This window comes from Castanea sativa, chromosome 11 (assembly GCF_040712315.1).
Source record: "Castanea sativa cultivar Marrone di Chiusa Pesio chromosome 11, ASM4071231v1".
NCBI classification, from domain to species: domain Eukaryota; kingdom Viridiplantae; phylum Streptophyta; class Magnoliopsida; order Fagales; family Fagaceae; genus Castanea; species Castanea sativa.
Window position 1 is genome coordinate 3,235,415 of NC_134023.1, and position 13,056 is coordinate 3,248,470.

General features: G+C 36.8%; 1 protein-coding gene across 1 annotated transcript; it reads right to left on the reverse strand.

Moving 5' to 3' along the window:
* Positions 1 to 1,398: 1,398 nt before the first annotated feature.
* LOC142615862 (metal tolerance protein 10-like) lies at positions 1,399 to 6,004 on the reverse strand. Its single transcript, XM_075788772.1, has 6 exons — positions 5,683 to 6,004; positions 4,167 to 4,279; positions 3,631 to 3,876; positions 2,803 to 2,883; positions 2,242 to 2,472; positions 1,399 to 1,934 (listed from the first exon to the last, which is right to left on the reverse strand). Exons 1-6 carry the CDS (start codon positions 5,867 to 5,869, stop codon positions 1,590 to 1,592), a joined length of 1,203 nt encoding a protein of 400 aa, XP_075644887.1. The 5' UTR covers positions 5,870 to 6,004; the 3' UTR covers positions 1,399 to 1,589.
* Between the last annotated feature and the right edge of the window lie 7,052 nt (positions 6,005 to 13,056).

Here is a 13,056-nt window from a genome sequence, read left to right on the forward strand (position 1 = left end):
ATGAATTCCATATTGAGAATATATGTTCCATTAACACTAAATATGGCTGCCCAACATACTGAGGTTTTGACCGTCACTTCAGGTCTCACTCCTGATATATCAAAGCAACCTACACTTCATGATCAGGTCCATTATTCTCTCAGGATTAAGAGTTCATGCAAATAGAAGTCGTGAGATTTATTATTCATTTGACAGTCGTTAGGAGAATAATAAACCTCACAGCGGTCCAGTTCAATATGTTTTAACTCTTAAAACATATCAACATATCAACTAGAAGTTTCCACTTCCATGATCAAGACAAATCATCTTAGTTGACACGTTATAGTCTTTGCAGATGAAATGCCCAATTTCATCACCGACTATGAACTATATATTCTGAGTTTACAAAGAACTTGTAATTTACCTCTTCTGTGACTTTTCACATAAATCACATACAATGCCTCCCATGGACTATATGATAATGTCCCATATTCATGTTACCATTATTTTAGATAATAATAAAATAACTTTATCAAACACAATATTAAGTCATACATCATGTCATACAATACACAATGTCATACATAATATCATACATAGCATCATACAATAGGATTTAAGGGCACTAATCCTAACATAACATTCTTCAATGGTGTCATCGTTCACGTTATTCTTCCTCTATCCTCACACTATCTACTTCAGAAGCCTCATGCTTTCCCGCTGCTTCCATCACCCTTGAATTGAATTGATATATATATATATATATATATATATATATATATGTATGTATGTATGTATATTGAATTGTCAACCTTGAGAATTTGTTCTTGATGCTCAAGGATATGTTCTTGATTCTCTGGAAAAAGAAGATAATCATGATTTGATTCTCAATGTTTCGAACTTGAAGTTACCTATAAATAATAAATAAATAAATGTTTCGAAACTTGAAGTTTCTTTATCTAGGGGGTTCTATTGCATCATCAAGTTTTAGTCTGTTGATACGTCGAATATAATGTCAGCATTGTGACCTTGAACATACTTTGATGCTTATTCAGGTCACAAATACCCATTAGATATTGGATTCAAACCAATTGCATATAGTAAGAAGAGCATCCACTCGAATGGTACTTAACAAGAAGAGGATAGAATAATTAGTTACGAAGTTATGTATCTGCCGATTCTTGAAATTTCTTTTAGAAAGAAGAAACCAATAATGATACTTGTAGGCATGTTTCATCTAAAAACAGCAAGGAGTGTTTTTGGAAGTGAATTTTGGGAAATATTCACTTATTGGTTGAATGTGCTTATGTCATCACAATTGAACATGTATTTGATGAAATGTCTCATTTGTAAAACTTGAGAGTAAAAAGATTACCTTTTGTTTTTGTTTTAATACAGGAGTCTCACTAACACAACTGGTAAGATAATGAAAACTTCAAAAGATAAAATTTGTTAAAATATATTGTATAAGTTGGAACATACTCGCACATTGCGCAGGTTCGCAACTGGTTACAATAGAATCACATCACATATTAACTAAATCAGCAACGCACTTTTACTCTGGAAAGGCTTAGCTCTGATCATTACTACTATCATCATCATCAATGTCATCAAACCCCAATCTTGTGTTCAGGCCTATGAGAATACTCAAAATCTATATGTACAAAAGCTCGCTCAATTTCAGGGAGTTGCTCAAGTTTTTCTTGCAGTGACTCACCAATATCATGAGCTTTGTTCAAAAGCATGTCTTGTGGCAAAACTATATCAACCTCTACAAAATAATTTGAACCAAAAGTGTATGCTCTTACTGTGTCAATTTGCTTGATATCTTCATGGTGGTTCCATATCAAATATGTTAGCTTTGCCAAAAATTCAGGCGGTGCTGTCCTTCCAATCAGTGCCCAGACATTCTCAATGACTATCTTCGTCCATGTATTCATTGTATATAGTGCTATCTGCATCACAGGTTCAACAAATCATTATGAAAAGATAGATTAAGATCAACTCCAAGAAGTCAATCACAAATAGTGGGCATTTCACTTAAAACATGAGAGATATAGAGTGAATGCCAATATTTGGACACGCAAAACATGGCTGCTAGTTATTTTGATAATTTTAGGAAAAGAAAGGAAACTAATGACTTGCAAAGTAGCTGAATTCAATTATCATTATTACTTTTGGATGAATAAAAACAACAAATGAACCCAATTATCGTCAGTATAGTAAACAAGAAGAAGAAAAAAGAGCTGCATATGAACTCACCATAACAGCTCCAGTAGGATCAATCCACCAATAATATCGAATGGCCAAGATGGCTGCTGCCAAACCAATTGAATTAGTAATAACGTCGAAAAAATGATCTTGAGCATAGGCTCTAATAATATCATTTTTAAACCTTCGACAATAGACCACAAGCATAAACTTCACAATGGTTACAGAGACCATTATCCCAATCATCCATTTCTCCTTCTCAGGATCCTTTTCAGGCTGGGTCTGTAATCAGCACAAAAAACGAAAAACAATATTAAAGGACTCACTGATACAGTAAATGACTACAGAAAATGAAAATTTAGAATAGTCATGTTCAAATTTTGCATCCACCAACTCAGAATGTGATCTAACAAGGATGTCATACATTTAGGCAGTAGCTTTTCATTAAGTACCAAGAACCAAGGTCACACTGAACCTCAGACATTAAGAAGGGAGCTGATTTCAAATCCTTCTCAAAGCCAACTTTGATTAGCATATGTCTGTGTCTAGCCATGCTCACTGCCATCTACATCCTTAACTTAGATTGGAGCATGTGAAATAAAAGCTGCATACCTTTTCCATGAATTGTCGACCAGACTCAAGCAGAATTTGTAATCCAAGAGTTGCCATTACTGAAGCAAAAACAATGATTCCCTGCAATCTCAAGCTAAATTAGTAAAACATTTGTTGCATTAAAGCATAAGTTGGGTCCACATCCCTGTAAGTCATAATCACTCTTGAAACTACACTCAAAATTCTATGCTCAAGAGTCAAAACCAACACTATTTATTCCCAAGAGTAGATTGTTTGACTACTTTTCCATTTGATCCCTGGAGTTTTTTATTCCTAAGACTAGATTGTGTCTATTCAATGCAGTTTCTAATTAAACAAATTTTCCCAAAACCAATGCTATTTGTTTATAAACTCAGTAGACCCTAAGCTCAACATTTCAATAACAAAATGAGAGCCTAAAGCATGGACCTGATGAAATATTTAGTCTTGTATTGCATTAATCTCAAACTTCTTGTAATCGAATAAACTGTGGCATGACATCATGAAATGTCTATCTATTGCCTTTGCCTCTAGCATTTGTGGAGTAAGACATAGCTGAGCCAATAGTAGCAATGATGAATAGCATTTCAGCTTATTTCTCTCATTGATTGCAGAAAGGATAGATGAAATCATGAAATGGAAAATAAAAACATAAAATCTTGACTTCTTTGGGGTTAACTTTTTTAATTAGTATAAGATGAATAATTTTCACTCCACCAACTTCTGAGCAACCAAATGATCCACAGATGCAACACAAACCAAGTGTACATGAATGTTGATTATCAGCTTCAATAACTTCAATCCATCAGAATCAGAGTTTTCAAAGAATTATTTGATTAGATGACTTACCACTGGCTGCATCCGGTTTTTTCCAATTGGATAACGATACTGGTTTGGGTTTCTCATGGCATGGGCCGTGAACCACAATATAAACCCTGACAAGAGATCTAAAAGTGAATCCAATGTTGAGGCAATAACTGCCAATGATCTGCTCTGAATAGAAACAAAGAGTTTTGCCGCAAAGAGCACAATGTTAGCCATGTTTGACAAATAGATAGCCATCCTCTCACTCTTCGCAAGCTGCTGCATCTCATCCTGAGAATAATAATTTGCAAAACGATTAACAATGAAAAAATATTGGTTTTTGATTTCTAGGAAACAAGAAAGATTTTAAACTGACATGAGATAGTATGGGTTTTTCTTTTTCTTTTTGGTTTGTGTGTATGTTGGGGGGGAGGGGGGGGGGGGGGTGTTGTTCACTAGGTGGTATATAATGGAAGTTTGAACTTTTCATTAACTATTTCATATGGTCAAAAATGAGAAATTATTCTCCTACTTTGTTCCACAAGTTGTCATTCAAAATCATCAAGTTGAACACAACCAACCTCTGTTAGACTTCCCGGCATACCACCATTTTCAGCCATGGTCTCCATCTCAGTAAACCCTTCAAGGAGTCTTTCTTGTTTCTCATAATAATCAGAAACCTTACTTCGTCTCCCTACAGTCAAAAGTACCAAGTTTCGCATTATGTTCATCACTACTAATGAATAAGGTGGCAATTGAAAGCATTCAAAGTCATCAAATATTGATGTTTCATTTTCCAAAAGAACCTAACATCATTCAAGTATGTTAAAGAGTAACAATCCATTGAATAATTATGCTATTAGAATTCCAAGCATAACATCAAAGGCATATGTGAAGTCTATAGTTACACTCTTTATGTATCATCTCCAAAGAATGTGAAAGGAGTTATTCCCTAAAGCCCTATGACTCCATCATTCACAAATTTTAAGTGCAAGAATTATAGAATGTCCCTTGCTGGTAAATGAAAGTTTCCAAAAAGCATCTAACAAGAATAAATTCTCTTCAAAATTCAAGGCCAAACGATCAATGTTTTATATTTTTTTCTCCATCTATTTATTTTCTTGTGTGGTTGTCGTGGTAACAAAATTGGGATGTCAAAATTCAACAATCAATTTATATGCATCAATAATTTCTGAAAATTTTCCTAGTGCAAGTTTTGTATTTGATGGCAATCATGCCCCACTTCACCTATTGTAAAAGTCCATAGATTGTTCACCTTAAAGATCCCCTCCCAATATGATCATTGAATCCTGATCACTCTCTAGAAGGGATGCAAAACTTACCATCGGATCAATAAACCCAATTGCCCCCCTTTTTTTCACAAAACAAAGTAACAAACCATTGGATCAAGAACTCGGTTGAGTCAACTTAGTTGTTAAGCCCAAAATCATTATAAGCTTGAAAAAATAAAAATAATTAAAAAAAGCTTTGAAATTTGTAGAAAGAAATCAGTAACTTGGCCATGTCAACTCAGTTACCAAGCTAAAAATCAATTTATACACCGAAAATAAAAGCACATCTTTGAAGTTTGTACTTTGTACAAAGAAATTAGTAACTCGTCTTGAGTCAACTCAGTTATCAAGCCAACATCTGTGAGTGACTCGGCTGAGTGAGTCAACTCAGATATGAAACGCAAAATCAGATTACATATTTTACATTAACAAAGAACATCTGTGTCCTTTTTATTTTTATGGTAAATAGTTCTTGAATCTTGCTAAGAAAAGAAAGATTTATGGTTAAAAAAAAAAAACAGAACAAAAAAAATAACTGTCATTCTAGTATTGGCATGTCCTGGTCATAACTTTAACATAATATCATCTTATATAATATAATTCATGCTAACATCCGTACATACATATATATTGATAGATAAGGTTTTATCTTATCTTTATCTTCTTCTTTTTTTTCTTTTTTTTTTCAAGTGCATTTAAATTCAATTATATGGCTAATTGCTCAAAACAACCACATGATTGAGCCAAATTATGAGTAAAGAATTGTGTATATGCAATATATGTATGTTCATGAAAGAATACTTACTTGGGGCAGGAAGAAAGCTGCTGAGAGTGAAGAAACCATGCTGATGATCACCACCTCTACTTTCACCAAGTGCTGGAAACTCTTGCACACTTAGCCTCCAAGACCCAGATGACATTTCACTTCTCGATGCTGATTCAACATCTTGTGGCACCAAATTCTCTCTTCTGCTCTCATGGGTCACTTCCATGATGAGCTTTCTCTCTCTCTCTCTCTCTCACAAACAAGACTGTGTGGCCTTCTATGTTGAGCTTGAGCTTTTGTTAATGCAAAACAGTGTACCCTTGAGCTTGAGCTTCTGCTAATGAAAAGTTGAAAACATAAACATGGCAAAGTCTTTGATAAATAATATATTATATATAACAAGTCTAGTACTTTTCTGTACCACTAATAAGTCTTCGCTGCGAAGACTAAGAATTTCTAAAGAAATGGACTGGATGGATCATTATAAAAGAAAAGAATAGCATAAAAGAGAGAGGAATAAGACTATAAAGTTAAAGTTATCAGTGTTTATCAAAAAAAGTTAAAGTTATCACAGTTGTTTGTTGACATCTTCGAACTTGCAAAGAAATTTCCTAAAACAATTAATGCAAAGCTAAAAGCAACTTCCAGGAATAAAGGTTTGGGTGCATAACAAAGTTTTTTCTTTCGGTAGGTCGAGTTCATATCTTGACTCGTGTACATATTAATACTGCTATCATAGCTTCCTAGGGGCGAAGAAAATCCGGATCCTTAGGGGTGATGGAAGTTTATACGAAGCATAGCGGGAAAGGTGGATCAATGAAAACGTGTATTTTATTTTTCAACAAATTTACTGACATCTTCCATCAGTTTCAATTTGTTTATCCTATTTAAAAAATCATACATTTTAAAAGAACATTATTTAGTATTTTGTCTGTCTTATCAAAATGTATAAGTTTATAAAACTACTTTTAAATAAGTTTATCAACTTTTTTTTAAAAAGAGTTATTCTTAATGAAGCAACTAAGAAGGTGGCCCAATTAGATTGATTTTTAAAATATTTATTAGTTTTCTTTTCAAATAGTTTTGAAAATAAAATAAGAGTATAATAGAAATATTAGTAAATTAATTAATTTTATTTTTAGAAACTGAACAATATTTTGGGACATCCTAAAATGGAATAGAGGACAAACAAATTGGGACTAAGGTAGTACTTTTTAATATACTTCGATAATTTTATACATTTGATATACCATTTTTTTTATAAAAATAAAAACAAAAATTAACTTTAAGAACCATAAAAAAAAATGAGAAATTAATAATATGACTATAAGAAAAAAAAAAACTAACTTTTGAGAAGATGAAAAAAAAAGACGATTTACAAAACATAATATGTTCTTTATTCTCTTTGTTATATCAACACCCATAATGTATAAACATGATTAGTCTTTTTTTTAAGTCCTAAAGTTTAAGCGTTTTCAATCAAATCAAGAAAACTAAGGTTGATCCAAAAATATTCTTCATTCTTTTAAAAAACTAATTTCAAAAAGAGAGAGAGGAGGAGGAACCAATATTATTGATAACATTAAGAATCTCGAGGTATAGTGGTTTAAGAATGAGTTGACTATACTTCTTGAGATGCTTAACACTAAGGGTGTCCACAGGTTAAGTTTGTGCCCAACCTATAACCAACCTGACCAAATAGGGGTGGAGAACTTCAAACCTATCATTGACCGGTGAGAGAATCAAATCAGATTGGTCGAAACCATCAACAACGAAAAAACAACTAAAAATATCTTCAGATCCAGTAGACGTTTCACTTAATCTTGTGAAATCTCGTCAAATCTGGTGAAATCTCTACCAAATTTTTAACATACCTACTTAAACTTTAAAGTTTAATTAGGTAGGCTAAAAATAATTATTTCAGTTTCTATTTTAAAATAATAATAATAATAATTAATTAAAAAAAAACCTTTCTAGTATATGTATTATTAAGGAAAAAAAAAATTGGTGGGGGTGTCTCATAGTGGCTTTGTCTTTACATGTTGGCACAATAAATAAATAAATATATATATATATATATATATATATATATATATATATATATTTTAAGTTTACAAATTGATATGATGTGGGGACGAGAGAATCCTAAAAGTACCTTCAATTTTATTTTATTAGTAAAAGTTAATATTAATTAAGTTTTATATGACAATTGTTTTTTTTTGTTATGACAATTGTTGGCCTTTGCAGGAGGAACCAACCGCAACCTACCTCGTCAAGCCTAGCTGACCAACAGTAGATACTAACTCATGACGTGGTTGACCGTTGATGTCGTTTGTTAAACTTAAAGACCAACTCAAAAGGCATCAATTCCCTCCTTAAAACATAAATAAATAAATAAATAACCCTCAAAAGGCATCAATGCTTTTTTTTTTTAAGAGTAATTGTAGGCCTACATTAATAGTCTATTTTAATAAATTGTTAATGAAAAACTGAAAAAATTATTTAAAAAGTTATTTTTTCTTTTTTCATAATAAATTTCTTAAAATTTTTACTAACATATTTTCCAAGACATACATTAATAAAATCTTTTTTTAAATGCCAATATATACCAAACAAAGAGGCCGATTATTTTACGATTTATTTTATATATTTACAATATAAAATTAAAAAAAAATAAAAAGAATGAAAAGTTAACTACGCCTTTTCACTCAAAAAGTAACTGATTCTATGCCCAAATTGGCCTAACCCACTCGCAAGATTGATCTCGGTAAAAACAGCATATTGAACGGCTTTTATAGCTCTAATTGTTGGAGTGAATATCATGTCAATAACTAAATAAGTAAATTTGATATATATATATATATATATATATATATATATATATATATATATATGTGTGTGTGTGTGTGTGTGTGTGTGTGTGTGACTGTGTGTATATCTTTTAACTATATAAAAAGCGGCAATGCCGCTACAGTGCACGTTTGGTTTGGTTGTCACTTTTTTTTTTCCAAAGTTTTGAACAGTTGCTACAGTGTCACTTTGGTTTGATCAAGTGGCACTGTAGTTACTGTAACTAGAGCGTTTTTTTTCTCAGTCTTCCATTTGTACTTTTTTTCCCTTTTAAATATTTATAAGAACCCGCATATATATTATTATATTTGTAAGTGCACAATTGCGCCTGGCCCCAAAAACACACGTGGGCTCAGGCCCAATGAGCCTTAAACAATGAAATTTGTAGAGTGTGGGCTCGCAATTTAGTTCAAGGATACTCGAAGCTTGACGAACAGGCTAGCTTGTAACAGTATTTGCGAACAACGGATGAATAAGGCAAATGAGCCTCCTCGGACGTAAACCGATGACGATTTATGTATTATTTCTCTTTGTTTTCTCTCAAAGGTTACAGTTCTTAGGATTTGTTTTTCCACCCTCTTTCTTTGCTCTCTTCCCTCCTTAAATACCTCTCCTTCCTCCCTCTTTTTCCACGTGTAATGCAAATCACCCTCTTAGACACCTGTCCCATCCACCACCCTCTGGAAGTCTTCAAATGATAGCAAGAATGCTGACTTCTACTATTCAGGGGTCACTTCCCCATTAATGCGGCCAGGGAGGTAGGTGCAGGGCCTTTAATGTGGAGGTAGCAGCATTTTTCTAAGATATTTCCCTCACACTGTTGCGTATGGAGGGTGCTTAAATCCCTCTCTTAACCAACAGTTTTTCCAAAACTTTGCCTTGATCTTTTTGGCGAATCCCAGGGTCATCGTGGGCCTTTCCGAGGAGGTATTCGTCCTCGGACGAATCCTCGGACTCTCAGCTCATGGGCCGAGCTACAGTTCTAAAAGGCTTTTAGTCTAAAACAAACTAGTGCCCATCAACAAAGCCCAAGACCCAAATACTTACTTAGGTCCTTTTAGTCCCCACAATAGCCCCTCAAAACTTTATTTTTCCTCATCCAAGGAGAAAAATAGGGTTTTGATCCGACCAGAGCTCCCTCCACACGTTTCATACATCACCATGCGTGTGGGGGTCGTTACATTCCTAAAAAAAAAATGTCGTTTGGCGTTTCGATTTCTAGAACGCGCGCATTTATGACTGCAAGTTACACCATGTTCCTCACGTTAAACGGTGAGATGAACATCCAACGGTCCTCATCACCTCCTGAAAATTTGGGCGGGAAAAATCCAACTTCGAGGCCGCCTCCCGCACGTCATGACGTTTGGAAAACTACGCCCTCATTCATTTCTTCAGAATTCAATCACATCAAAGCATCAATCATCATCTTTTCTCTTCAGAAACCCGTGGAAACTCGCATAACTGCAAACTCGTAAGTCCTTACTTTTCTCTACCTTTTTCTCCTCGGATTCTTTCCTCGGCTTCCTTCTTAACCATATTTCTTCTTGAAACTTGCCTTTTCATTTCTTTTAGATGGGTAGATCTAAGTGTTTAGTTGATACCGCCGCTGGGATGGAAGGCTTTAGGGCCAAATACCACATTCCCAGCGACGTGGGTTTGAAATATTGTCCGGCAGAAGCCGTAGGTGACTCTAGGAAAATGGGAGAGGTCATTATCCCCATGATTGCCTTCATAGAAGGTGGGATGACTCTCCCTATGAGAAGTGTAACTAGGGAATACCTTCGCAATCACAGGTTGTGCCCAGATCAGTGCGCACCCAATGTATTTAGGGTTTTAGGAAGTGTCGACGCTCTAAATAAGCAGATGGGCTTAAACCTCACCTAGCATGACGTCGTCTTCATGTATGAGTGTCACAAACTTACAAAAGTAGGTTACTACATTAAATCACGATCTAGTGTAGTTAGGCTGATTTCCTGTCTGCCCAAGTCTAATAAAGGCATGAAGGACGACTACCTCATCGCCTTAGGCAACTGGCATGATGGCCCTCACTACCCGGTCGTATGGGGAGATCCAGGTGTGACTCTTTAGGAGTTAATTTCTCTACCCCGTACTTCAATCTCAAAATTTTCTATTTGTTCATTTCTTTTTACCCATCATCCAATTCGATTTCTCATATGCATTGCAGATCTAACCATTCTTGGCTTTGTTGGTATTTTTTCTTACAGATAAACAACTCATGCGCCCTAGTTTGAGCCACTGCAACGTTGCTGATCTGAATCGCGTCCTGCGCTCAGAAGTATTTGTGAGTGAAGACTTGCAACTTAGAGCGGCCCACTTAATACTCGGCTACGACCCAATATCCTCGGATTTCCAGGAGATAGAGAACGCGATTATCGCGGGGGATAGGAGGCGTAAGAGGATAAACGTAGCAAGACCGCACTTTCTTTCCGACCACGACATCCCCGACGATCCCAACACCATCCTCTACACGCGACCTATCGCTGCGATCCCTCTCTCTACGCACTCTCAAGCAACTACAGTTCCGGAGGAGCAAGTATCCTCTTCGCACACGTTGGACGACGAGATAGACCGGTTTCAACTCGAGGACATTGATAGACCCCGAGGGAACCAGTTTGTCGTGCTATCTGACGAGGAAGAAGAGCCTGCCGAGGCGTCCGGAGTTGCAGGCTTAATAGTTGCCCATCCCGAAGACGATTCCGAGGAGGAAGAGATGGACGTGCTCAGCGGCCTTCTAACCAAGAGGGGCGAGAGAGTCGCCCAAAAAAGAGCGGGGAGGTCCCAAGCTCTTCCGACCTTGCCACCTCCCCCTCCTCCAGCCGATCCTAAACCTCTAGTTGAGGAGCCAAAGAAGAAAAGGAAGGGGGAGGCCGAGGGGGCTGGCGGCAAAAAATAGAAGAAGCCCAAACAGCAGCCACAACAAGCCCCGTAGCAGAAACTGGACAAGGGCAAAGGACGTGCCCGTTTAGTTGAGAGTGGGGAGATCAGGGATATGGCCGAGGTGCGCCGAGCACCGGCTACCTGGTCTCCTAACTTGAGACTGGACGGAGCACCAATCTCTTGCCAGTCCAGCATTAGGGCACTCCAGCAAGGCCACACCCACCATCTAGCCGAGGCGTTGGAGCGTTCCCTTTTGCTACCCAAGGATATGGATGCCTTGGAGAAGATGAGCCAGCCTCAGCTGTTCCTTTCTTTGAAAAGGGACTTAGCCCTGGTATGTTTCTCTCCGTGCACATACTCTATTCTTTATAATATCTGGCTATTTGTAAATATTTTACTACTCCTAACCCTCTGACACTTTGTCACAGGCCGTTCAAGAGGTCTTTGCTGCTGAGAAGTTCGTGGAGGATTCTCAGAAGAGGGCCAGAATGGAGCAGGAAATTTTTCTGGAGACGGAGAAGTCTTTAGGCCAGGCCCTAGCTGAAAACGAGAGACTCTCCTCTCAGTTGGCCAACTTAAAAAGAGAAATAGACGGCGCCGATGCCAATCTGAGAACGATGAGGACCCAAGTAGAAGGGCAGCGCAACCTTCTTCATCAAAAGGATGATGAGCTCTCCCAAGCCTAGAAGGAACGCTCGGACTTAGAGAAGGAGCTTGCGCGACTAAAGGAGGAAGCTAGCACCTTCAAGCATTCTCTAGAGGCTGCAAAGCAGGTAAGTTACAAGGAAGGGGTAGCTGCAACGGAAGAACAGCTGACAGAGGCTTTCGCGGCTGTATGCCGAGAATACTGTCAGCAAGTCTAGGGGGAAGCCCTAAACGTAGCAGGAGTTCCTTCAGCCTCCGAGCTGAGGAAGTCCGAGAACATTTGGCTTCCCCTAGACATACAGGAGATAGAAGAGGCTCCTGCTGCTGCTTCTACCCCTGAGAAAATTCCTCCTGCTCTTCCTCCTATGATTCCAGAGCTCATTCCGGTTCCTACAGAACCTTCAGGTTCCAACAAAGAGAAGGAAGGGAGTGGCGGTGCCGAGAAGGGCTTAAGCCAAAGTGTAGAACCTGTGATCCCTCCAACCAATACAACAGACAAGGGAAAACAAGTTCTGTCTTCATTTGAGCTGGAATTAAAAGACACGGAGGCTACCAGCACTTCTCAGCAAGACCCTCCTCTAAAAGCTTAGGGTCATGCATAGGACTTCTTTTTTCTTCCTGTACTTAGAATTTTCCATGCAGTGATATATGTATCAACACAATTAATAAAAGACAGTTTTATTTTATTTTGATCTGTATTGTGTTTATTTCATCTTTTCCTCTTTATGCTTACCACAAAAGTTCTCATTAGCACACAGCAAAAGAAAGAATGAGATAAATAAGTCCACTTTCAGCAGTTGAACCATTAAAACTTTAAACAGCAATACACATATTCGCCTTGTAAAGTAAAGCGTTCAAGAACCTAACAAAGACTAACCTGGTTTAGTTAGTAAGCTGTACCTCGTTTTGCAAACCCATGTGATACTTAGGACTTGTAATCTGAAATGCTAATTCTAGTAAAGTGTGGGGTCCGAGGATCCTACCTTATCAAATTTCCGCCTGACACTTAAAGATATATAA

Coding starts and splice junctions, on each gene's coding strand:
- LOC142615862 (XM_075788772.1), bottom strand. CDS start 5,869: ATGGAAGTGACCCATGAGAGCAGAAGAGAGAATTTGGTGCCACAAGAT. Junction 4,280..5,682: donor CAGCTTTCTTCCTGCCCCAA/GTAAGTATTCTT, acceptor TTTTGACTGTAG/GGAGACGAAGTAAGGTTTCT. Junction 1,935..2,241: donor ATCCTACTGGAGCTGTTATG/GTGAGTTCATAT, acceptor CCTGTGATGCAG/ATAGCACTATATACAATGAA.